The following is a 24,513-nucleotide window of genomic DNA, read 5'->3' as shown; positions in this document are numbered from 1 at the left end:
ACTAAAGCAAAGCAGAGGACACAGAGGAATCAAGACCCCACCGTACCCTCTAAGGAGATTACAACCTAGCAGAGGACATGTAATCATAACACAAAGCAGAACACGATGACTCCTTTTCTTAAGGGAAGCACAAAGCACTACAGGGTTCAAAGGAGACAGACATGACAACTTTTTGATTTGGAAATCAAGAAAGGTAACAGCACTGGACCTTGAAGAATCAGAACCATTTTAATTAGTAGAAAGGGGAATAAAACGTTAACGAAAAGCAAAAGGGTAAAAAAGATTAGAAGGATAAAGTGTAGGAACAAACACCAATTTACAGTAGAGCAAGGATCCTTCCTTCTTAATTACTACTGGCTTTTATGCTGGAGCCTTTGGGAAGTTAAGGGTCTTGAAGAGTCTTGGGCCAACGGTTCCCAGGCATGCTATTAGGCTGCCAAGTACAAGAATGTGTACAGCCATCTACTCAGAATAGCAAGAATTATGAGCCCATGGGACAAAGTAACAATGATCACATCCTATGATGATGGTGTACCTGTGTAACACTGTCCCTATACTGCAGCAACCAAGACATGCATGGGAAGTCAGAACCCAAAAATAGTTTAACTTGCAAAACAATGACGTTAACGTCCAAAAACTGCTGAAATGGGATACATGGTAAAGGCACCCAAGTTTTTATAAATCTGAGTGGGTGGTGTCTTTGATTTAATTGTGTTAACTATTTGTGGGTATGCAAAAGTACATTTCTGTTCAAGTCCTAATAATTATCCAGGCTCCTCAAAAATTGATAGAATTATTTTGAAACCCAAGATCAATAAATCAAAAGAGAATCCCAGCTCTGATTACGAGGTAAAGAACAATTATATGAAAGAGAATCAGATTTTCATTCATAAGAGGTTGGAGACAAACACTTTTTTTTGTTTTGTTTTGTTTTTTTGCGGTACGCGGGCCTCTCACTGTTGTGGCCTCTCCCGTTGCAGAGTACAGGCTCCGGATGTGCAGGCTCAGCAGCCATGGCTCACGGGCCCAGCCACTCTGCGGAACGTGGGATCTTCCCGGACCGGGGCACAAACCCGTGACCCCAGCATAGGCAGGCAGACTCTCAACCACTGCGCCACCAGGGAAGCCCAAACACTTCTTAAATAAACACTTCTTCAGTAACAAGCAAAGAGTTAGATTGGGTTAGACTGGGAATGGAAGCTAAGAACCAAAGCCGACTAGAGTTCTAAGGGTTGCTAGGGGAAGTTCAGACCAATGAGACAGAGTAAAAGAAAGAATTCAGATAAAACTTCTTGAGATAACTAGGTTAAAGGAACCTGATTAGAATCAGCCTGCACTTAACATACCTCAATTTACATAGAGAAATTACCACATTAATGTTCTAAGCTGAACAAGTTGAATTCTACAGTAACAGTGTGTCCCTATGTTTGCTGATGTGACACAAAATATCTTGAAGTCTATTATCTCCTCAGCATCTGAAGTAATTTCTGGCTTCACTCAAAAGTGCTGTTTTGAGGATTCATTGTGAGAAAACATTAAAAAGAAGACAAAAAGCACAGGAAGTCAAATTCCTATGGAAAGGTGAGCATAACTACTGGGAACTATGGGGAGAGTAGTGTACACTTTTAGTTCACTTTCTCTCTGGAAAAAGAGTTGGTTAATTAAACCTAATATATCCATCTGATATGAGCACAGATTATGCACATCACATCATCCCTTAAAGGGGTTTGTTTTTGTAACCACTTCACATGGTTAACTTTATTATCCAATCATCTATCAAACAAAATTCATTTAAAATCAGCCATTTGTGACAACTAAAGGGACAGTATGGTACAACTGATCTACAAAGACCATAACCCAATTTTCACCATAGAAAAAAATTATAGATATGTAATTTCTAAACTTCAAAATGAGATTTTAACCTTTCAAACCTAGAAGTTTATATTTATATTCCAAAATTAAGGAGTATCAGAAATTCATGGCCCATCAAACTACTTGTAGCCACAAAGGAGAACCTGTGGTACTTAACATGATCAGGAGGCTACCTACCCCCATTTTATAATTCAGACAGCTAATTTTCCTTTAAAAAAAATTAAACAGAAGAATCAGTAAACCCTAGAGTTAGCCATGCCATGCCTTCAAAACCAGAAGGCACACATACAATATATTCCAAAGACTTATGAATAATAAAAGAAAAGCCAGGTCATTTCACTGCAGATTTTATGTGGCATGATTTGTGTTTTTCCCCTAATTACATTCTAACTCTTTTGAAAGGTACCAGGTATGTCTGTTACCCGCAGTAACTCACTTAATTAAAAGACAGGACTAATAAGACATCTGGCACTGGACTCCTGACAGTGGCAGACAACAGAGTTTACTATTTTAAAAACAAATACCAACAGCAGTACAATCACATTAATCTTCAGTGAATTACTTTAACATTCAAGAGGATTGTGTTACAAGAGGTGACACCACCACATCCCCTCCCCAGGCCCTGAAGAAAGAGAGGAGCCAAAGGAAGTACACAGAGCAGGGTGGTCTCTTGCCAATAAACCTCAACATGGGAATAAGCTTCTGGAGGGGAAGATGCAGAGGCTTCGTAATCCACATCACTGTTGGGTTAATAAGGACTGGCTATCGAAGGCCTAAAATAATGCCACCCTCCTCCCATTACCCGATTCTCAGTTACTTGAATAACGTGCTGGCTGCAGGGAGAGCAGAGAGAGTGACAGAGACACACACAGTACCTGTTGTTGAGAATTGTAGTCAAAAAGTCCCACAGTTGCTGCTGCTGAGTCCACAGGTACCTGCGTGCCTGAATAATCAAACTGAAGAGGCTCCATGCCCACATGTTCCATGGGGTCCAAGGGGACACTCTGGGACTCCATGTTGGAGAAATCCTCCACAGGCTTGGCACCATTGGTGCTGGTCAGCTGGGCTAAACCCTCAGAACCATTCTGGTTTGGACCCAGAAGATCCACTTCATTAGCAGAGTTCTGGCAATTACCAGGGGTACGGCTAAACAGAGAAAGTAAAGGGCATTAAACCTTATTTTGAGTGGGGAGGGACACTACAGCAACCTAAGTTTAAGGACAACGTGCTTGACACAGCTCATTACCAATAGTATTTAAAACTATTTCTACAAAATGACTGGAGACCCTTCTGGTGCTTATATGTTCTATCCTATAAAATGACTCGTCTATTGCTTGCCTCTCCACCACAACCCACCCCTTAAATTTACATTAACTGCTATTAATTTACAATCCCTTTAACCAAGGGGCCCAGATTTGAGGAACACTGGATGAACTGGGGAATAAAACACTGCCTGTGGCATCCATGAGAACAGAGATCCCAAAATACAGGTAGTAAAATATGCCCCCCAAAAGCAACATCTACTCTTTAAACAGAGTCAATGGACAAAGTAGTTTCTAAGGGGAAATTCCACATCTGAGAATAATTCTATTTCAAAAAAATATTTTTTTAATAGGTGAAAATTTTGTGTGTGTGTGTATTTCCTGGGTACCACTGGCCACTGATAAAACTGTCTCCCCTTTTCCCCTTCTAAGAAACCAGAAGCAGACCATTACAAAATAGCACAAAATAAATTCATATCTAGGATAAGCCCCTGCTAAGGAGACAACTCTAAGAATTAAAAGTAATATGAGGATGTAATTTATCATCCAAACCAGGACACTCCTAAGAGCAAAAAAAAGGGCAGTGTTAAGAAATATCCTGGGACACAGGTATAAACAAATACTGTCCTGGGTAATTCAGGACACATGATCACCCTATGTAAAAAGATTACAGGACTATATTATTCCAATTCAGACTAATATAGAATAATATTATATTCTAGTCAGGGAGTGCAGCCTGTGACTACATTCTAAGCCTAAAAGAAATCTTATCGCTGGTACAAGTGAAAGCTCTTGTCCTGTTCCTTGACAGACACACAAACCCTACCACTACCACCTGTCCCAGAGTCAAATACCATAAAACAATGCCACAGGCTGCTTGAGATTCAGGATGGAGAGGCTACCCAAACTCATCTGAAAGACCTTAGATAAATGTTTATTTCTCTGTGTCTCAAATTTCTTCCAAAGACTGTAATTCTTTACACTCACAAGATACAAGTTAGGTTAGGAAGACTAAACAACTGAACGCTGTTCTACAACAACCCGAAATATATTTTAATTTGACTCTGTAGATTATTAGGATAAGGGGTGGGTGGGCTGGTGGGTGTGGGTGTAGGTACACACACATTAGTTTTAGACTACACTTACATTACTAAAAATTAAATTCTCTTAACTATACATGAGTGACTAAGGATTTGTAAACTTTAAAAAATCATATACCATCACTAAAGGTTAGCTACATAAATGAAGAATAAACACAGTATCGTTTTATTACTGTGCATATTAAAATTATAGGGTAAAACCTGCAAATCAATTACAACCAGAGATGGAATGAGAGGCCTCCATGGAAGGGATATGATTAAGAACAAGTCACTTGAGCTGCATCTCTGGTTCTTCAAAATGAAGAAAATGATACCTAACCTGCCTACCTCAAAGGGAGCTTGTAAGTCTCAAGTAAAAGAATGCTTAAGTTCTCAACTGTTTTTCCTTCCACTCTAACATGCCAGAGCCATATGACACACTTCCCTTAGTAACCAAGATTTCTCCCAAGATAGTGATTTGGGAGAAATCCCAAGGCACCCATCCCAGGTGATTCTGATATTTGAGAATCACTGAAATAATCTTTATGAAATCATCCTGCAAATTACAGAGCTCTATACAAATGGGAAGTCTATTGTTCTGGCAAAACATCAGGCATGGACAAATCTTACAAAGTTCCACCTTACCAGTTAATTTACAATCTTTGTGGTATGGCCTACACTAGACCCAATAATTAAAAAGGACACATAGGGAGGGAAAAAGAAAACTAAAATCAAAATAAAACTGAATGAAAACAAAAACCCATAACCCCCATTCAAAAATCAGAAGTGTAAAACATACAAACCTAAAATCTTTGACGTCTGCGTCAATCCCATTCTGCACTGGTAAACCATTGGTCTTGTCCATCACATCACCCTCCTCCTTCAAATCTCCTAGCTTATCTCCATCAAACGTACCCTTGTTCTTCTTTTCACCTTTGTCGTTTTCATCACTGTCTGCATCCCTTGGGCCCTGTTTAAAAAATAGCTTCAGCTTCACTAATCATCATCAACTAACAACAGTGGGCTTCCACTGTGGACGCCAGACTACGCTAGACGCTGATTAGAACAGGAGAGTGTCCGTGACCTTTCAAGACATCACAATCTAATTAACAGACAACACAGAGGCAGGAACACTGCAGAAAGTCTTGCCAAATGGGGGAGACAGACATACATTTATGTTACAGAGATTAGGACAGTCTTATCATGCCCAGTGTCCCACCACCCCATTTTTTTCCTTTCTACCCAAAGCCCAACCACAACTTTATATCTCTTGGTTCTACTTCTCTGCTCTCAAATCTAACTCTATAGAGTAGCTCAACTCCTAATAAGCCCCAGGAATGGCAGCTAATAGTATAGTTGGAATGTACTTAGCCTACAAAATGAATTTCCTACTTCCACTGCCGATGTAAACTCCTCCCTTACTTCTGAATATTGAGCTAAGTGTGGTCTAACATCATTCCAATTTGATTACTCTATACACTTCATCTTGGGATATATGCCCTGCTAATTTGCACCACCACCACCCCAGTTCCACCCAATATCTCATGGCTTACTGAAACTATAATTCACCAAACATCCTACACTTGATTTTTTTAATCCTTCAAAACATGTTAAATGTAACTATGAAATTCTTTCACAAAGAGTACTCTAAGAAGTGCTTACCAGTTGCCTTCCACTGCCTGTCCCATACCAGGGACTACATGAGAGCGTGTTAAGCTGAATCATTAATGCAACAGAATTTATCTCTGAAGTGCTTCAAACTACAAACATTAAAAGACTGGACCTAAAAGAACAGATGTGGTGCCAAGCATACTGATGTCCTGTTTTTTAAGGAAATTAAGTCTGTCTCCTCTTACCAACATTCTAAGTTAAGACATGGACATTTAAAGCAAATATGTCTTGATTTCCAGAAGGAAAAGAAGGTTTGGTATAGTGACTTGACATGGTACAGAAAGCTTTGCAAAACCTTACCCAAGGGTTAAGTAATTTTGCTTTTGTAAAACTAGAGAGAGGTAATCTTGCTTGTCCCCATCACTGACTTCTGGTTTAAGGAAGAAACAAATAGACCTGGACCAAAAGAAAGCTCCTGGTAAAAGGGAAGATCCAGTCAGAAGATGATGAGAACTACTGCACAGCATTTCCAGTCACCACAACCAAATTTCATTTGGGGGCCGGGGGGGTGGGGAATCACAAATGGAAGCTAAAGCAGCAGACACTCAGTTATGAATGGGTAGGTAGGCCTGCAAATGCAAAATAAAAAGATGCTCTCAAAGTAGTTCTTAGCCATCTCTGGCCCAGAAAGACCAGACTCAGGGACCTTGACAATCTTAGACCTTTCAACTACCAGTTCAAAGCCAATTTTGCTTTCAAAATCATTCTCTGTTCAAATGTGACACAGAAAAAGAAAGATTTCATGGCTAGTATGAATAAAGGAACATATACCAGAAGGGAATTAGAAAGGATATAGTTTTATAAAACTTAGTTTTATGTAGCAGCAAGATGGTAAACTATAGTTTTGGCAGCAAATGAGATATAACTTCTACATCTTCAAAGTATTATACTGTTATTGGTTCAAAAGGAGTAAATGACAGCCAATTAAGCATGACATTGAGATCCCAAACCAGATATGGGAATATGACAGGGTTCTAAAGAAAGAAAGAGCTTTCAAAATGTCCAGAGATAAAAGCTCCCTCCTCCTACAAAGGTAAAACTGACAGAAGCTATGTACTCATTTTTATATCCCCAGTACTGAATACTGTGCTGGGCAGAAGTTCAAAAAAATATGACAAAGAAAACTGAAATGACAAAAAAAATCCTGCAAAACTGAACTGATAAAATAAGAAGGATCCTCCCATTATCTTTATCATCAGGTAAGAGTCCAGGAGGTGGTGATAAACAACTGTACCTGAACTAGACACCACTAATGTCAATAATAAAAAAAAGTATTAGAAGGATCATCCCATCCTACCAACACACTTAAGTAATCTCCCACAAATCTACAAATCAAGTCACTGGCTCAGGAGGAGCAGTTCAGCTCCAATTTCTCATAAGGAGTTCAAAAGGTCTACAGGCAGGGCTTCCCTGGTGGCGCAGTGGTTGAGAGTCTGCCTGCCGATGCAGGGGACACGGGTTCGTGCCCCGGTCCGGGAGGATCCCACATGCCACGGAGCGACTGGGCCCGTGAGCCATGGCCGTTGAGCCTGCGCTCCGCAGCGGGAGAGGTCACAACAGTGAGAGGCCCACATACCGCAAAAAAAACAAACAAACAAGAAAAACGTCTACAGGCAAAAATGGGAAGGAAATTCGATAAAGCAGCAACAGGAAGTCTCACCAACGAGCAAGAAATCTGGGTCCAGAAGAGACTCACTCACCAATCAATGTTCTTCATGATCTTTCCCCAGTGACCCTTCACAAGGGCTTGCTGAGAAGCTGCTTCCATTCTGTAACAAACAGCCAACGGCTCTGGCCTGAACACTTAGTCACTCATACTTACATTCTCAATTTTACTACCAAGGGCAGATTTTCAAAGATATCCCTGGGATGGGCTGGTTTTTGCCAATGTTATACAGTCCACTTGTATAAAATATAGCTACCTGGTTTTCTACTCTGACTAGGCTAGTAATGCCTCAGCAGAACAGTAGGTTCCTCCTATTTGACGGTGAGGGACCCAAGGAAGGCTTCCATACTTGATCTGGATGGGTTACAGTGGGTGTTTCCATCTGATAGAAATTCATGAAGATAAACGTTTATGACTTGTACACGTTTCTGTACATGGTTTTAACAAGTTCAGTAAATCAACAAAAGCCCTAAATTAAAATAGTTGACATGAAGTCTGATTTCTGAATGACACCAAGAACACAAGTAGGAAGCTATTCTGTCAAAAGTCTGTTATTAAAAGAGAATACAGAATACAGGGTTCAGGATCATAAAAATGGTCTCTTAGAAATCTGGGGACCCTAGAGAGAGAAGAATAAGGGTATAAACGGGCTGGTATGTTTTATGGGATTTTAAAGTTTTTTTAATGTGTAAGATAAAGTATTCCTTTAGGAAAATACTAACCCAGATTGCATAGAACCTATACTCTATCTCAACTGCTAACATTTACTGGACTTTGGACAGGTCATTAAACCTGAGTCTTTAGTTTCTTTTTCTATAAAACAGGGATCATTTTGTTTAAAACAGAGTAGTTGTAAACATCAATGAAATGATGCATATGCAAAAGTTTATTATAAAGTATAAACCATTTTATACAAATATGATACTAGTAAAAACTATGCAATGGGATAATATTTCTTATATAACATTATCTGTGATTCTAAGATTAAAAATCTTCAATGCTCCCAATTAAGTAGTTTAAATCAAAGAAAAGGGTATAGCCAATCTGGCCCTCCCAGAGACATTGTCATTTTCACAATGCAGAGTGGCTCTATTGTTAGTGTTGAACATCACAATCTTTTTAAAACTTTGCAAGTGTCTGGGCTTTCTCCCAGAGATTCTGATTTAACTGGTCTGTAGAAGCTCCCACAAATGTTTTTAAAAGTTTCTCTTCCAATAAGCACTCACAATTGAGAACCACTACAATTAAGTCCAAATAAGTATCCTAAAGGCAAGGGGTATATTTTGCTTTTTTGTCACATATTACCTAGCACATATTAATATTAAAAAAGTCTATTGAATAAATGAAATAAAAAACAAAGAAGGATTAATAGCATCCTTTTGTTGTAGGCTCCCTTTAGATAAATTACAGTCCAAAACTGTAACCCAAATTCAGGCCTCAGAGTGCTCAAAATGCAAAGAGGCCAAGCCCAATCAAAATCTCTAGAGTAGGGCCAAGGAGGGTTCTTGAGAGATCAGATCCCAGATCTACACAGAGATGGAACAATATGTTCTGTTGCTAGATATCAAAGAACCGAGAGAAGAGCAGACAGAAAGAAGAACCAGGTACAGCGCGGATCATAGTCCATCCAGCCATGGCTCAGCTTCCTCAAAAGCCTCACATAACAGGGGGAATATTTCAGGGAATACCTATTAATTCTGAATGAAGTCAGAGAAATGAGAACTTAATTTTTCCTGCTATTGCAGGGATCCCACCACAAAGCTCCATATGGCAGAAGTCACATTCAATGAGATTAGTAATTTTCTTCCCTTTTTTTCTAAAACAATATTTTTGTGTATTTGCTTGACACTCAAGTCCTAAAGCCATAACATTAACTAAAATATTGGTTTCTCCTGTGTACACTTCTCAGTTTTTCACAAAATGCCCCCAAAACACCAAAATGTCAATTTTCTTTGAAGTTCAGCTCAGTAGCTCCACTAGCAAAAAATTTCAAATATTAAAAAAAAATGAGTAAAAGTTTGAAATTACTAGTCATGTGAATTACTTTTAAATTAACATATTAAATATAATCATATTGTGAGAAACGAATAAACAAACCAAAGTAGCGTATACCTTAGTAAAAAGCAATATAGCTAAGAACTGAAATTAGAACAAAGTTTGAATTCAGGTCCCACCACTTCCCTTCTAACCCTCATTTTCCTCATCTATAAATTCATAGGGACAACATCAACCTCAAAGGGTTGTTGTTTCAGGTATTAAATAAGGCAATTCATGAATGTACAATTCCTTTTAAAAGATTATTTTAAATATTTTGTCTAATTTTCACCTTTTTCCCACTGCCTTTCTCAGACACACCCACCTTCACCTTCACTCCCCCTAAAGCTTCAAATTTGCTGGATAGCTTATGTTTTCCCCCCTGGAAAGACTATGGCTTTAATTACTAAACCCTCTGTCCCATTGACTTTTCTGAAATATCTGTACAGAATCAAGCCACCACCAATTATTACACTTCATCAAATATGAGACACCATCAATTTAAGACATACCATCATTTTATGTGTTGCTAAAAAGGAAACACTGGCAATTAAACTATATCATTTAACGCATCCCAATTTCAAAATGAACAAAAGTGGGGAGGTGTGCGCTTTAGAAACAGTGGAACGTGGAATATACCAGGCGCTGTGTATATGATCACCCAATTCCTGGTATGCAAAAAGGTAAGAAGAGTGTTCCCCTCTGCTGTGGTACCACCATATCCAGGAGGAAAAGACGAAAACCAAAAAAGGTTTTCTGAAAGTTGTGCTTTTTTAACTTTTTATTTAGTCAGTGTCTAAAAGCTTGACATCGCAAAGCAGAGCACACAGATTTCTTGTTCAAAGGAAGCTCAAATCTGAAGGGGCTCCAACCTGAGATAAAAGTTTCTGAATTTGATCTGTAATCTTCCAAGAAAATTATAGAGCAGTATTTATCTAACTTTAATTTTATACAAATCACCTGTGGGCCTTGTCAAAATGCAGACTTTGATTCAATAAAGTCTGGAGTAGAATCTGAGAGTCTGCATTTCTAATAAGCTCCCAGGTGCTGATAATTTTACTGGCCCAAGGACTTTGTGGAGCAAGATTTTATAAGGCTTACAAAGCATTTTCATATATATTACATAGCCATATGAATTAGACTTTGTGCAAATGAGGAAATTAGGTCCAGTTGAGACTCAAACCCCTGCATTACACTCCACAAAGTTTTTAAACAAAAATCAATTAAAGTGGCACTGGCTGCCTGAAACAAATGCAGTGGAGGCTAGAAAAGCAAGTCATCAATTTTGTGACCTAAGTGAATTGCCATGAGTGTGCAAGCATCCTCCAGGTCAGAAAGCACCCAGTCTCTACAAATAAGCAGAAAGGTCTTCCCAAGATATTTTTTCTAAAAGTCTTTCTTCTGCAAATTTAGGGTGGCCTTGACCCTAACTGAAGTTTACAATGGTCTTCTCATTTACCTAGGAACCATAAACCAGAAAAGTAGAAATGACGATCCACTTTTCTGACTGGCTAGGCTTCAATCTATGTGATGATCAGCTGGTGTTTCAAAAGACCAATAGCAGGGTCCTTGGATGGGTAATTTCACCCAGTGGCCTCAAAACATAGTAGTTACATATGATTGTGTAACCACCCAGAACCATGCTTTGTTTTGTTTTGGGGTGTTTGGGGGGATGGGTAAGGGGACCTGTCTTTTTCCACGAATCAATAAAATAAAGGATATAAAAAGGAAATAAATTAAAAGACTTGACTCTGACTTAACTGGTATTCTGCGTTTTCCCATTATTCTGAAAACTGCTACCCTGAAGTTTCTGATTCATACTCAGAATACTATCAAAACTTTACAGTGGGTGCTGAGAACAAAACACTGCTGTCAGATTCTTTTCAACAGCCTGCAAGTACTCTTATCTCAGAAGCCAAAACAACTAAGCTGAGTCCATTTGTACACTCAAAATGAACTTAAGAAAGGCTCAGGAAAGCTAGACAAAGAGTTAAATACCTTCATTCAAGCTTTAACCGTAAAACAACCTTATTGAAAATGGAAAACCACTGCAAATGAGTAATTACTTTAGTTCTAAACCCCTTTAACTGAGAAGTTAATCAGAGTCTGGCTTATCTGTTGTCAGTATCTGAGAATAGCCCCTTAGTACTTGATTTGAGGTCTACATTCATTATGCCATCAGCGATGATGTTTTTTAGCTCTCAGGGGATTAAAATGCAGCTTCTCCATGGCTTATTGGAGGTAATGTTGGTACAGCCACCCCAAAAAGAAAAACATCTGAGTGCTCTGATCCATAAACCATCAATTACTACTCTTTAGAACAATTATCTACAAGAAGCAGATATTCTGTCTTCCTTGGCCTCTGAACTCAGCACTCTGAATGACAAACTAGATTTTTTTTTTTTTTAAAAAAAAAGGCCCACCTCTTCCCATAAGATCAGCAGGATACAACCAAAAAGCTCATAAAGCAGTTCATTGATCCTCAGTTCTCCATCCACCAAAAGATTACACGTGCCAATATGATGGACTGACGTCACTAATCAGTCTTCCTGTATCACCATTTAGGTGCAACTCAAGTCAAAATACAGGATAATAGGATAATATTTCATTACCCACAACCTTCCTTCTGAAAAGTTTGAACACAGATTTGGAGAATCTTCATTTATCGTTATGCAAACCTCAGCAGCTCAGTAACGCAGATGCTTTTTAGAGAGTTCAATTTTCTGACCTCTATCCTGAGTTCTTCCAACTTCCTCTGGTGACAATACTAAAAATCACCAATCTCTCAAGACAATTAAGGATAGAAGCCACCTTTACAAAATCAAATAAGATACTGAATACAAAAGATACAGCCTCGTTACAGATTAATGAAATAATTGTTTAAAAAGACAGAAACAGGAAAAAAAATAATAAGTCAGCCCCAGTGTTTTACCTCTCTCCTAATTCTAATTATTTTTCTTCTTCCTACAAACTTCACAGTAACCCAGGCACATGCCTGGTAGCTAATGCCCAAGACTTAGAAGCTGGTCACACATTATAGAGAATTCATGGCAAGAGTCATACAGGTTCCAGTTCACCACAGTAATGACTTACCTATGCATGACACTAACTTTTCTCCTACAGTAAATAAATAAAAGTTATAGGCAGAAGTTGGAAGGCAGCACTTCCTCTGAGGAATCTGCACTCTTGAGATGAGGGAAGTGTGAGGTAAGAAAAAGAGGTGAGCTGGGGATAAGCTGAAAGAAGAGAAGAAGTAACACCATCCTTCCCATGAGACAACAGGCAAATGATCATTTTGCCTGATCCCATTCCTCACATCCAAAGGGTAGATCTTGTTCTTCCCAAGTAGCCTCCTGGGAAGGTTCAAATACAAGAAGTCTTTTCCAATCTGATCTACAAGCCACTAAACCTGACCTATGCCGCTGCAGGGTCAAAAGACCCAGAAGTAATCAGGTCAGCTTTGGAACAGCTACCATGCAAGACTCAGACAAAAGCCCCAGTTTAGTCCCTTGAACTTCCTGAAGGTAATTATACAAATGAACGATCCTGTTCTGGCTAAATTCCTCAAACCAAATTTCTAGATGTGGAGCTGGGAGAAATCCAAACCAGCCTCTTAAATAAGTTCATTTCGCACCCCCCACCCCCCATTTTTTTGGTGGAATCAAAAGCTCCGGCCACGTGTCAAATGTCAACGTCAGCTGAAGCATCCATCATCTTTGACGTGCCTAGAATAAAGCTAACTCCATGGGAATTCTGGTTACCTTGGATGCCACCTGTTATCTTCCGGCCAAGCAAGTCAACAATCATTCATTTCATGTCCACTAACGTATTAAAGAATTGAACTTGACACTTGAGAAAGCTGCACCAAAAATGTACTACTGTGACTCTAGAGAAGTTTCAAGTGGAACTGGGAAAATAGGACCAAGCCTCTGATACCTAGCAACAAATGACTAACAGTAAAAACACTGACAACAAATGCTATCAAGATAAAAGAATGTAAGATAGTTGTAAAGGCAAAGTTATTATTATGATTTGGGGGAAAGAAGGTCTCTTAAAATGATTGCCAACCAGTAGTATTAGCCCAGAAAGACTTCAGGGAGAAAGTGCTTTGAAAAGGTACAAAACAAGTTGAGTCGGGAGAAAAGGAAGGAAGAAAGATTCAGGGTGCCTTTCATGGCCTTCCTAGCTGTGACTTGGAATATAAAACCAGTCACAGAAAACAAAATGAGGAAGACTCAAACAGAAATACATCTTAAGACTTCTAGATCTAGAAAGTCAATGGTATAAGAAAGAACTAGTTTTGAGAAAGGCTATCAAAGATGCTTGAGGAAGACTGCTTTAAGACTTCAAAAGGGAAGAGGCTGTAGACAGAGAAGCTGCTCTAGCCACAATTTAGCATCAGAGAGGTCAATGGTGATGAATCTGAAAAAAACTGAAATACAGAATTAACAGAACTTCTAATTTCCTGACAGCCTGGGTATGAGAAGCAAAGCTACTCAAAGAGGGCCAAAGATCATTCCATAGTTAAAGCCTAGCTAGCAAAAACAAGAATGACCCAACATATCTGATCCATTTTAAGGATCCTAGGGTATTGGCAAATCACTCTCTCAGATCTATTCCCTACTGACACCTGCCTTCAGCTTTGTGTTAATTCCTTCTCTTTTTATTTTTGTTTGTTTTAAACTAAAAATGGTGTTTTCTGGTAGGCCAATGAACTGCGATCTAGATTTAAGTCCTTACCTCACATTACTATCAATGAGTCCCAAAAAAACATCATTTCTCTATTTTTAAAAAGTTTAGTTTACATCTCCTGCTGTGTTTGCTGAAATCTAATTGCAATAAAAGCGTTTTTTAAAACCCTGCACTTAGTGCTGTGAGTATCTAAGGAAACTAAACAGGCATGTTTTGCTTTAGGGGAAAGGGGAAAGAGAGAGAGAGAGAGAGAGATAGGAACAAGTTCCTCAAGCCAACTTACAAATCCTCCTTTTCTTAGACAGGAATCGCCCGGGGATGAGCTCAACACATACTCCACCATGCTAACGCCTAGTCCCCCACTCTCCGACCGTGGGGACAGTACAGAATTGACCTCACTGTTCACATGGAAACTCTGACCAGGTCTTCTCTGCACCATGATTGGCTGGGAAACTGAATGATCTACAAAAAAGATACACAAGCATGATACAGTGCAGCCAGAGGCTCAAACAAATTATGAGTGATGTCTCATGGATAAACCAATGACTGGGAATCAGGAAACCTGCCATGGTCAGTTGAGCCAAAACCTCCTATTGTGTTTTCCCTAAGTATAATATACTACATAAGCTAAGGAAACGGAACACACCCCTCATATATCCAGGATAGCAGAGCAATACAGCAGTTCACATAACTGGTTTATCCAGCTAAGTGGATAAATTAATGTTTACCCCTTTCAAGTAGCAGAATTTCTTTTTAATATATTTTATTGGTAATGTTACTGAAACAAAATGTGATCTTACTGCCCTTTTTAAAACAACATAATTTGATCTTTTCTGATGACCACTGTCATCTGAGGTTCCATTCTTATATTGCTATAACACAGCACATCAGCTTTTGAATTTTCTGTCTCCTTCCTCCCTATCAACTGTCATTTCTTTCTGCTGTCGGTATGTCTGCCTCTACAAGTTCTCCCCATCCCTTTCTTCAGGGGTAGTCAGTCAGAAGAGTGTCCATACCCAGTGACTTATTTGCCCCAAACCACATTTATAGATAGATCACCCCATACACAGTACACAGGGGCAAAGGGAGGAGAAAGAAACATGAACTTCAAATGGCAGGCATGGATTTTCTAATTCCAAGTATGCTGACAGCAGTACAGAACAAGAAGTTGTAGCTGAAATTACGGTCATTTCAAATAAGACCATTCCCCTGTGGCTAGCACTTCAGTAAAATATTGAAGACCTGATTTTGTGTAAATTATGTTTTAATAAATTACATCATATAAGCTCCTTCATGGCAATTATACCACAGGACAGGACATTGCTTGACATGCTTGTCACTGATGTAAAATTCACAACTTGCCAATTGCTGAGGAAAGGAGCTCTAAGACAGGCATAAATCACAGTACAGATGCTAGATCTAGATTACCTGATGTTCCCCAGGCACTGTCTCGCCATTGATCACCCAGGAATATTCCTTTTGGTCCATCTTTGCTGGATTCATCTGTTTCCCAAAACTTTTTACCTGGCAAGAGCTGCTGCAAATTAAAAATAATAGATGCTTTTAAAGAATTCATAAAGGATGAAAGTACAGCAGTCAACACTTTCTTTTAGACAAGGGTACTGAAGATGCTCATGTGCCCTGAAGGTCTTTAATCACAGTGTTCTGACTCCACAGATTGTGGTCAGAGCACTACTATATGTTTGGTAAAAGTCACAAAGAGGCCTAATGCAAGGGGGGCTACAGATCAACCCATCACAATAGAGGCTCAGCTTAAATATCTAGAATTATTCACTTAATCTATGCCAAGATTTTTAAGGCGGGGGGAGAATTCATACTAGACCTATCAGCTAACTGCTAAGAAGATTCTTACTGAAAAAGAAAGCACCTACAACTACTAAAAGGCTACTTCTGCCTACATGTATATTAAGGGGACCTACAAAGTTACTCAAGCTGTGGCATGAACTCAGACCCCAGCTATGGAACACTAGAGGCAAAATTCACCTCCTTCATACACAGAGATTCTGTTTAACTAAAATACTTTCAACACCACAAAGAAAAAACTAAAACAAACCAAAAACAAAAAAACTTCCCAACCACAACATTAACCTGTTCCAAGATTTTGGAAAGACAGCAGCTATTCCCCATTACTGGAAGGGAAATAAAAATCTCCTCACCTCAGTTATCTTAAGAATACTTAGTAATGCCGTTAAAGTGACTTCACAAAACATTCCACACCTCATAAAAATGCAGGCATCACTAGCCTTAAATTAGCTTCAACCAAAGAAATGCAAAGTACCCTTTCAAGCAAAACACAGTACAGTTTTGCACAAGATCAAAGCATTAGTGACCTGTTACAAAGTAAATTTCCACTAGAATCCCATCATTCTTCCTTCTGGTTATCAGCTTCACTCACTAAAATGTCCCTCTTATTTCTTCTAATTATGTTTTCACTTCAGCTGCTACTAGTCAAACAAGAAACTCAGAAGTCTGAGATAGTACACTGCTTTTGAGCATAAAAGAATGCTTTTGAGCATAAAAGAGCTGAATTTCTCAGAGGAACAGAATAAAAAAACAGAAAGTACAAAACATTTGCTCTCTCCTTGACAATAAAGGTTTACCTTTTCTATTTATAACCCATAACCCAATGATAATGAAGAAACATCTCAATTTTGCCCTCACTAAAATGAATCTCAGCTTTCCAACCTAAATTCTGGGTTTCTTGACATCAATTTATTCTAGCTCTATAAAACTATCTGGTAGACATGGGTTACTACCTGGAGCAAAGCAGCTTCCCTTGCACTTTTTTCCCCTACCTTGTTATCTTCTAGTCCAACAAGGTCATGACAAAAGACACATTTCGGTCTGACACTTAATTGCACAGACGCATTGGTTTACTTGAAGATGAGCAGTTACAGCAGTCAATTCCTTAATGTGCCTCTAGGGTTCATTCTCTGAGAGAAGCAAGGACACAGCTGGTCTGTTAACTTGAGGGGGAGGGGGAAGGGGTGGGAGGGAGAGCCCAGACCATAGCTAGGCAGTGGAGTCAGGAAGTCCTGGACTAGACAACTTTGATGTGTCATAGGACAAACTGCAGGACTGCCCTGGGCCTCATTCTCTTTGCATTGATGAAGGAAATATTTTTCAGGTTGCTGTGATGATTAGAGATGTTGCTGATGCGGGCCTAACACAATGCCCACCACGCAGGAGGTTCTCAATAAATGTATTCAGTGGCATTACACCAAGGCAAAACAGCTGTAAACCACAGATGGGACCCTGAAAATTAATGTGCACTAACGCACAACTCTAGAATTCTTGCCTTTGAACTTATTTTTCTCCTCTTAATCTCAAAAATGCCCTCCTATAATATTACAAATAGAATTTCTTTCCCTATTGGTTGTACCCTTTCCAACTAACATTCCGATTTTTCTCTTGTACTTTGTAGGGAGTGTAAGCAAACAGGAGTCTGCATCAACTTCTCCTCTGTGTACCAGAAGAAAGAATGTCAGCACAAGGGACTCCTCACTTGTTGGTTAACTTTAGTCTCCATATATTGGAAAGAGAGCAAAGATGATCAAATATATTCATTATGGTGCTCATCCCTCTCAACACAAATTTGGAAATCTTTATTCAAAACTCAAGCTTCTCTAAGCCACCAGCCTCCATGTGCAAATATAGTCTGTCCATAATTTGTCAAATTGCTTAGTGAAAGCAGCAGCCCTTGAACTCAAGGCTTCAAAAATGACTTCTAAGATCTTGTCATCTTTCCTCATAGCTTGCCAGGTTGTCGCAACATGCAAAGCCAGCAAAAGCAGGTCCATATATAAGCAAGGCTGTTTGCAGGCCAAATTCTCTCATAAGGAAACAATAATACAACAGACATGTAGAAAGGTACTAAAAAGTGGAGACTGTACTTCAAAGTAGTAATAGATGCAACAAATCTCAAAGGAATACAGTCATCCCTCAGTATCCATGGGGGGCTGGTTCCAGGAGCCTCCTTGGATACCAAAATCCTCAGACGCTCAAGTCCCTTATATAAAATGATGTAGTACAATGCATACAGTACACACTGAAAAATTCAAGACCCTAGTCACATACCAAGAGGAAATGGTGTCTTCCACTATTAACAGTATGTATAAATATAGATCCTAAATAGATGCTAGGAGCAGCCCCCAAAGTAGTAAAACCCCATATGCTTTGGCAAAGTAACCAAGATCAATTAACTATTATTAATGAAAACAGCAGGGACTGAAAAGGCAAGTCTGTAAGAGATAAAGAAAAAGGAAGTGGTAGAAGAAGGTGATAGCAAGCCAATTCTGGGAGGAAAAAAGACAGAACCTATGGTTTGCAAGAGTGCTCTGCAGATGAAGAAAAGTAAACTACTGTATCAAGGTACCTGGGCAAGGACAGAAGCAAACTTAGCAAAGCTCCTCAGAGTCTCTGGACCTTCCACAGCATTTCTCTTTCCTCCAAAACATACCCTTCTCCACTCTTCAGCTGTGTGGCAAGCAGCACCTGAAACAACTCCTAATGTCTGTACCTCTTGGTACTCAGTCCCTTGTGTAATTCCCCCTCTTATCCTATCTGTGGGCTGAACCTACTGACTTGCTCCTAAGGAGTAAGAGAGGGCAAAAGTGAGGGGGTGGCGCTTTCAAGACTGTCTTTAAAATACTGACTTCCGGGCTTTCCTGGTGGCGCAGTGGTTGAGAGTCCGCCTGCCGATGCGGGGGACACGGGTTTGTGCCCCGGTCCTGGAGGGTCCCACGTGTCGCTGAGCGGCTAGGCCCGTGAGCCATGGTCGCTGGGCCTGTGCGTCCGGAGCCTGTGCTCCACAACGGGAGAGGCCACAACAGTGAGAGGCCCGCGTACCGCAAAAAAAAAATATATATATATATATATATAAAAAAAAAAAAATACTGACTTCCATCTTGCCTCTACTCCTCTCTCACCCTCTCACCTTCTCACTTTAACGAAGCTAGCTGCTATACTGTGAGCTGCCCAATAGAGAGGCCCATATGGCAAGGAACCAAGAGAGGTCACTGGACATCGATTCCTTAGGAACTGAGGCCCTCAGTCTAGCAACCCGTGAGAAACTTAATCCTGATATCAATCACATGAGTAAGCTTGGAAGCAGCCCCTTCCCCAGTTGGACTTTGAGATGACTGCAAACCCAGCTGAAATCCTGACTGCAGCTTGTGAGGGACCCTGAAATAAAGAATCTTGCAAAGTCATGACTGGGCCCCTGACCTACAGAAACTGTGAGGCTTAAACAACATGTTGTCTTAAGCCACTAAATTTTAGGGTAATTTGGAACATAGCAATAGATAACTAATACAGCTGCGAATATACGGAAGAGTTTTCTTTTATTGAAAACATCTTTAAGAGTCTGTTTTCAAGAAGCACTTCTTGTTCCATTTCTAATATCTAAAATCAAAGTCCTTTTTATGAATTAGGAAAAAATTACATCCGTTCCATTTCATGTTTTCCCCTATTTTGTCTTATAGCCCTTCTGTACTAAAAAAAAAAAAAGACTAGCTTTTTAAATTCGGCAAAATTAAATGGACTTAGACTTGTTAAGCTTACTGAGAATTAGTAGCAATCACATAGTCAAGAGTCATTTAAAATAAAGACATTGTTCGAATCTGATCATATTAAAAGGAGCTATAATCTATTGAATATAAAACAAAGTGATGATGATATCCAATTGTTATTTCAAATTCAGATTCAACCCTTCTAAAGGTAATATCATCCACAGCACTGGCTAAAACATCCTGGTTCACCAACCCACATCAGGAGTTGCCAAACCTTCACTTAAGCCACACCTAAATTCAATCATCAAACATTCAAATGCAACTAGTGTATGAAAAGACAGTTACTGCTTACCCCATCAAGAACTTGGAAATACTGTTCTTTGACAGGACAACAAAGAACAGATCACAGAAGAGGTTTACAAAATTCAATTTAAAGAAATATTAGGCAATTAGAGGATTAAAAGATTTCACAATTCTAAAGGAAGATAAGGGAATTAGAAATTGGTCCAACAAAAGAAAAGGAGACCCAGGGAGTCAGATGTAGGCAGTATCAACCAATATGCATGTTTAGGGAGAGGATATATGATGCACAAACAAGTCTGTCCTTATAAAAGCAATTAATGCATCAGGCTAGATAGTAGCTTGGGTACAGCAGCCACTAAAAACATCCAAGTAACTTCCCTGGCTCAGACTGCTTACCAAGCAAACCTAAGAGAACTTTGCTTCCTCCTATAGCCAAACATGCTGATCACTGAACACAATTATCCTGTCCACTTGAGAGTTGTTGTTTCTCCTTATAAATTAGTAAATTGCATTTTAGTTTTCATACATTAATCTCTTGTGGTTCTAGTCAGTATAGGTCAGTTATATAATCCAATCACCTCTAAATTAGTAAATCCCTTTCAAGACCTACAAACTGAGAACCAGGGCTTGGGAGGTCCTACCATCCGACACAGCAATACAACAGACCTTGTACTCTTCCATGTACTGTCCCATTAAATGGGATTCCTAAGTGCCTCTCCAGTAGTATCTGCTCTCCGGTCTTTAGGAGAAAAACACATACACTACTTATCCCAGCTTGAACCACAGGTTTGTAAAAGAAAAGACTTAAGGAGAGTAAAGAAATCAGTAAGCTTATTCATGAGGCTTCTGGAGAACAAAGTAGAAATCAAGCACTGGTTTATGAGCAATGTTAGCCACTTGGGAAACCTCTAAATTGTGTTTGGAAACACCTTTTTTTTTTAGTCATCTAACAGAAAAGACAATACACAAAGCCACACTTGCACAATCGACCACCACATTAACCCCTACTAAGAGTCCTTTAAACAGAGGTGGAGACAATAAACTAAAAGGCTGAGAACATCAAAAACCTCTAGGCTTCTTATTTTAAGTAATATAGTGGTAAAACATACACAACTACTCTGAAATCACTTTAAAAAACAAACAAAAAACTGGTTTCAGGGGGCTTCCCTGGTGGCGCAGTGGTTGAGAGTCCGCCTGCCGATGCAGGGGACACAGGTTCGTGCCCCGGTCTGGGAAGATCCCACATGCCGCGGAGCGGCTGGGCCTGTGAGCCATGGCCCCTAAGCCTGCGCGTCCGGAGTCTGTGCTCCGCAACAGGAGAGGCCACAACAGTGAGAGGCCAGCGTACCGCAAAAAAAAAAAAACTGGTTTCAAATCCCAACTCATCTAGGCCTCAGTTTTCTCACCTATAAAATGAACTGTTATGAACATTAAATAATATAGTGTGTAAAGGAATAGTACAATGCTGGACTCAGAGTAATCACTCAAAGAATTAGCTGCTAATATTATTTAATAACAAAATAGTAACCAACAGACTTCACACTACTAATGGCATAGCCAATGAAATGCTGTGTACTCAGCTAGCAGATGTGAGCACAACATCACCCAGCCCACTTCAGTGAAAATCTATAAAATTAGGAGCCCTAACAAAACACTGCAGGAAGAACTATGATTACAGCTTTGCAAAAACTAAGAGGCAAGCTGATTATTAAAGACTGGATGTGTTTGACCATACCACCGTTAATACTTGCACAGATGGAAACTCCAGTATGCACTCTGTACTCAAGAGGACTGCTTACACACAACACAGGCTGCATAGAGCTATCTTCAGAGCAGAAATTTGGCTTCTCAAGGAGTACTGTTCACAGGGATGCTACAACCCCGAAGGCATGAACAGGTTTAATCATCTCATGTGGCAATGCAAACTTCCAACACAAGCTTGGTTTCATTGGAATGTAGACAATGCAGGAGTCAAATACCTGATATTTTAACTAGCTGGTAAGATATAGCCCCCCCCCAATTTTTTAATCTCTTGATAAATATTCTCATTACATTAAAAGAACTTGATATCAACTCAGATAAAGGACCGCTCAGTACTGATAGAAATAAATAAGTATTATTGGGGGCTTCCCTGGTGGCGCAGCGGTTGAGAAACTGCCTGCTAATGCAGGGAACACAGGTTCGAGCCCTGATCTGGGAGGATCCCATATGCCGCGGAGCAACTAGGTCCGTGAGCCACAGCTACTGAGCCTGCGCGTCTGAGAGGCGCGATAGTGAGAGGCCCGCGCACCGCGATGAAGAGTGGCCCCACTTGCCGCAACTAGAGAAAGCCCTCGCACAGAAACGAAGACCCAACACAGCAAAAATAAATTAATTAATAAAAACTCCTACCCCCAACATCTTAAAAAAAAAAGTATTATTGGTAAACACTGTCACATGTTCTAGTCAAAGCTCTAATTGTGAAAACTGTGTAATTTTCAGAATTCCCTTCTCAAAATCTTAATGCCCTAGGGAATTTACCTGGCCCTCCATACCACAGAGGGTTGTTGTGAAATCTAGTGAGACAGTTCATAATAAATATTATAAACTACACACAGAAGTTACTACTAAAGTTTTAACAAGAAACGGTTTAAATATAAAATAAATTGATATCCTTTACAAGGCTTTAAAAAAAAGGTACAAATATCCATTCACTGTTGTGACAATTCTTTTGGAAAGGGTTCTGAAAAAATATACATTAAGAGTCATATTCACCTCCTACACTGTTGGTGGGAATGTAAATTGGTGCAGCCACTATGGAAAACAGTATGGAAGTTAAAAACTAAAAACAGAGTTGGCATATGACCCAGCAATCCCACTCCTGGGCATATATCCAAACAAAACTACAATTAAAATACAATACAAATGAACATATCTATGAAACAGAAACAGACTCACAGATATAGAGAATGGACTTGTGGCTACCAAGGGGGTAGGCGAGTGTGGGGGAGTGAAGGGTTGGGAGTTTGGGGTTAGCAGATGCAAACTACTATATATAGGATGCATGAACAACAAGGTCCTACTGTATAGCACTGGGAACTATATTCAATATCCTATGATAAAGCATAATGGAAAAGAATATGAAGAATACATATATGTACAACTGAATCACTTTGCGGTACAGCAGAAATTAACACACATTGTAAATCAACTATACTTCAATAAAAATTTTAAAAATAATAATAATAAATTTAAAAGCTGGGAAAAAAGCCATGTTCATTCCTGAGAATTTATCTCAACATTAAAGAATTCAAAAGGAAAAAAAAGCTTCACATTCAAAATATAAGAGCAAAAAAGTTGGGAGCAAACTAAATGTTCAATAAGGCACAACTATATGCAACAATACAAGCTCACCCAAAACAGCCATCAGGACTATATGTAATATTTATAAAATAACATTAAATTTTAAAAGCAAAATACAAAATTGTACACGAAAAGACTGCTTCTCCTCATGCACCCTTCCCTTTTGGATCAAGATTGGAAAGAAAAATAAAAACTGAAATAGGTGCTCGTTGGTGTGGGATTATGGATGACTTTTTACAAGATACACTTTTATTATGATTTAGAACCGATTTTTAATAAATAAAAATTGAGATTATGGTGGTACAGAATTCACTACAAATAAGGCATTTTCTCTTAAGCAGATACATTTCACTTCAACATAATTTCAAAGTGACAAAAGTTAGTGGGAATTTTGAGAGAGCTCACACCGCATGGTTCAGATATGAGTTGGCCAAAAAAATTTGTTCAGGTTTTTCCGTAAGATGTTACAGAAAAACCCGAGCGAACTTTTTGGCCAACCCAGTATTTTTAAGCAAGCAGATAATAATTTCCAACCGCTTTGAAAACTGTAGCTTAAATAAGGGATGGTGAAAATCTTCAATGGCTTAATCACAAGCCAATCATTTTTTAATTAAAAATACCTAAGTATATTTAAAAAAGAAAGAAAGAAAGAAGATGGTGTTTTCATTTTTCCCTTCTCTTCCAGAAAGTTTAAGGAACATGACCCTCTAAATTCTCACTTCCCATTTATATAACTACTAATTAAGTATCCTGCATTTTTTTTTTTTTTTTTTGCGGTACGCGGGGCCTCTCACTGTTTTGGCCTCTCCCGTGGCGGAGCACAGGCTCCGGACGCGCAGGCTCAGCGGCCATGGCTCGCGGGCCTAGCCGCTCCGCGGCATGTGGGATCTTCCCGGACTGGGGCACGAACCCGTGTCCCCTGCATTGGCAGGCAGACTCTCAACCAGTGCGCCACCAGGGAAGCCCTCCTGCATTTTTTTTAATCAGTTACTCAATACTTACATGTAAAGATTATTTTTAAATGTTTAAACATTTTTGTTCTGTTTCATTTTATTCAAATC

At 39.3% G+C, this 24,513-nt stretch overlaps 1 protein-coding gene across 13 annotated transcripts in view; it reads right to left on the bottom strand.

The window, feature by feature from the left end:
• Positions 1-24,513, bottom strand: part of PUM1 (pumilio RNA binding family member 1) — a 130,192-nt gene that overhangs the window by 59,359 nt on the left and 46,320 nt on the right. For 8 of the 13 annotated variants that reach the window (XM_029230794.1, XM_029230795.1, XM_029230790.1 and 5 more), the window contains 4 exons: positions 15,705-15,813; positions 14,560-14,738; positions 5,017-5,183; positions 2,748-3,018 (listed from right to left, as the gene is read on the bottom strand). In XM_029230794.1, the coding sequence (XP_029086627.1) occupies positions 2,748-3,018; positions 5,017-5,183; positions 14,560-14,738; positions 15,705-15,813 (726 nt within the window). The remainder of the gene's footprint in view (positions 1-2,747; positions 3,019-5,016; positions 5,184-14,559; positions 14,739-15,704; positions 15,814-24,513) is intronic. The other 5 variants (XM_029230798.1, XM_029230801.1, XM_029230799.1 and 2 more) reach the window with 2 other exon arrangements.

Source organism: Monodon monoceros, unplaced genomic scaffold (assembly GCF_005190385.1).
Source record: "Monodon monoceros isolate NGI ecotype Baffin Bay Population unplaced genomic scaffold, NGI_Narwhal_1 Super_Scaffold_18, whole genome shotgun sequence".
NCBI classification, from domain to species: Eukaryota; Metazoa; Chordata; class Mammalia; order Artiodactyla; family Monodontidae; genus Monodon; species Monodon monoceros.
This window is presented reverse-complemented; position numbering and strand designations above follow the sequence as displayed.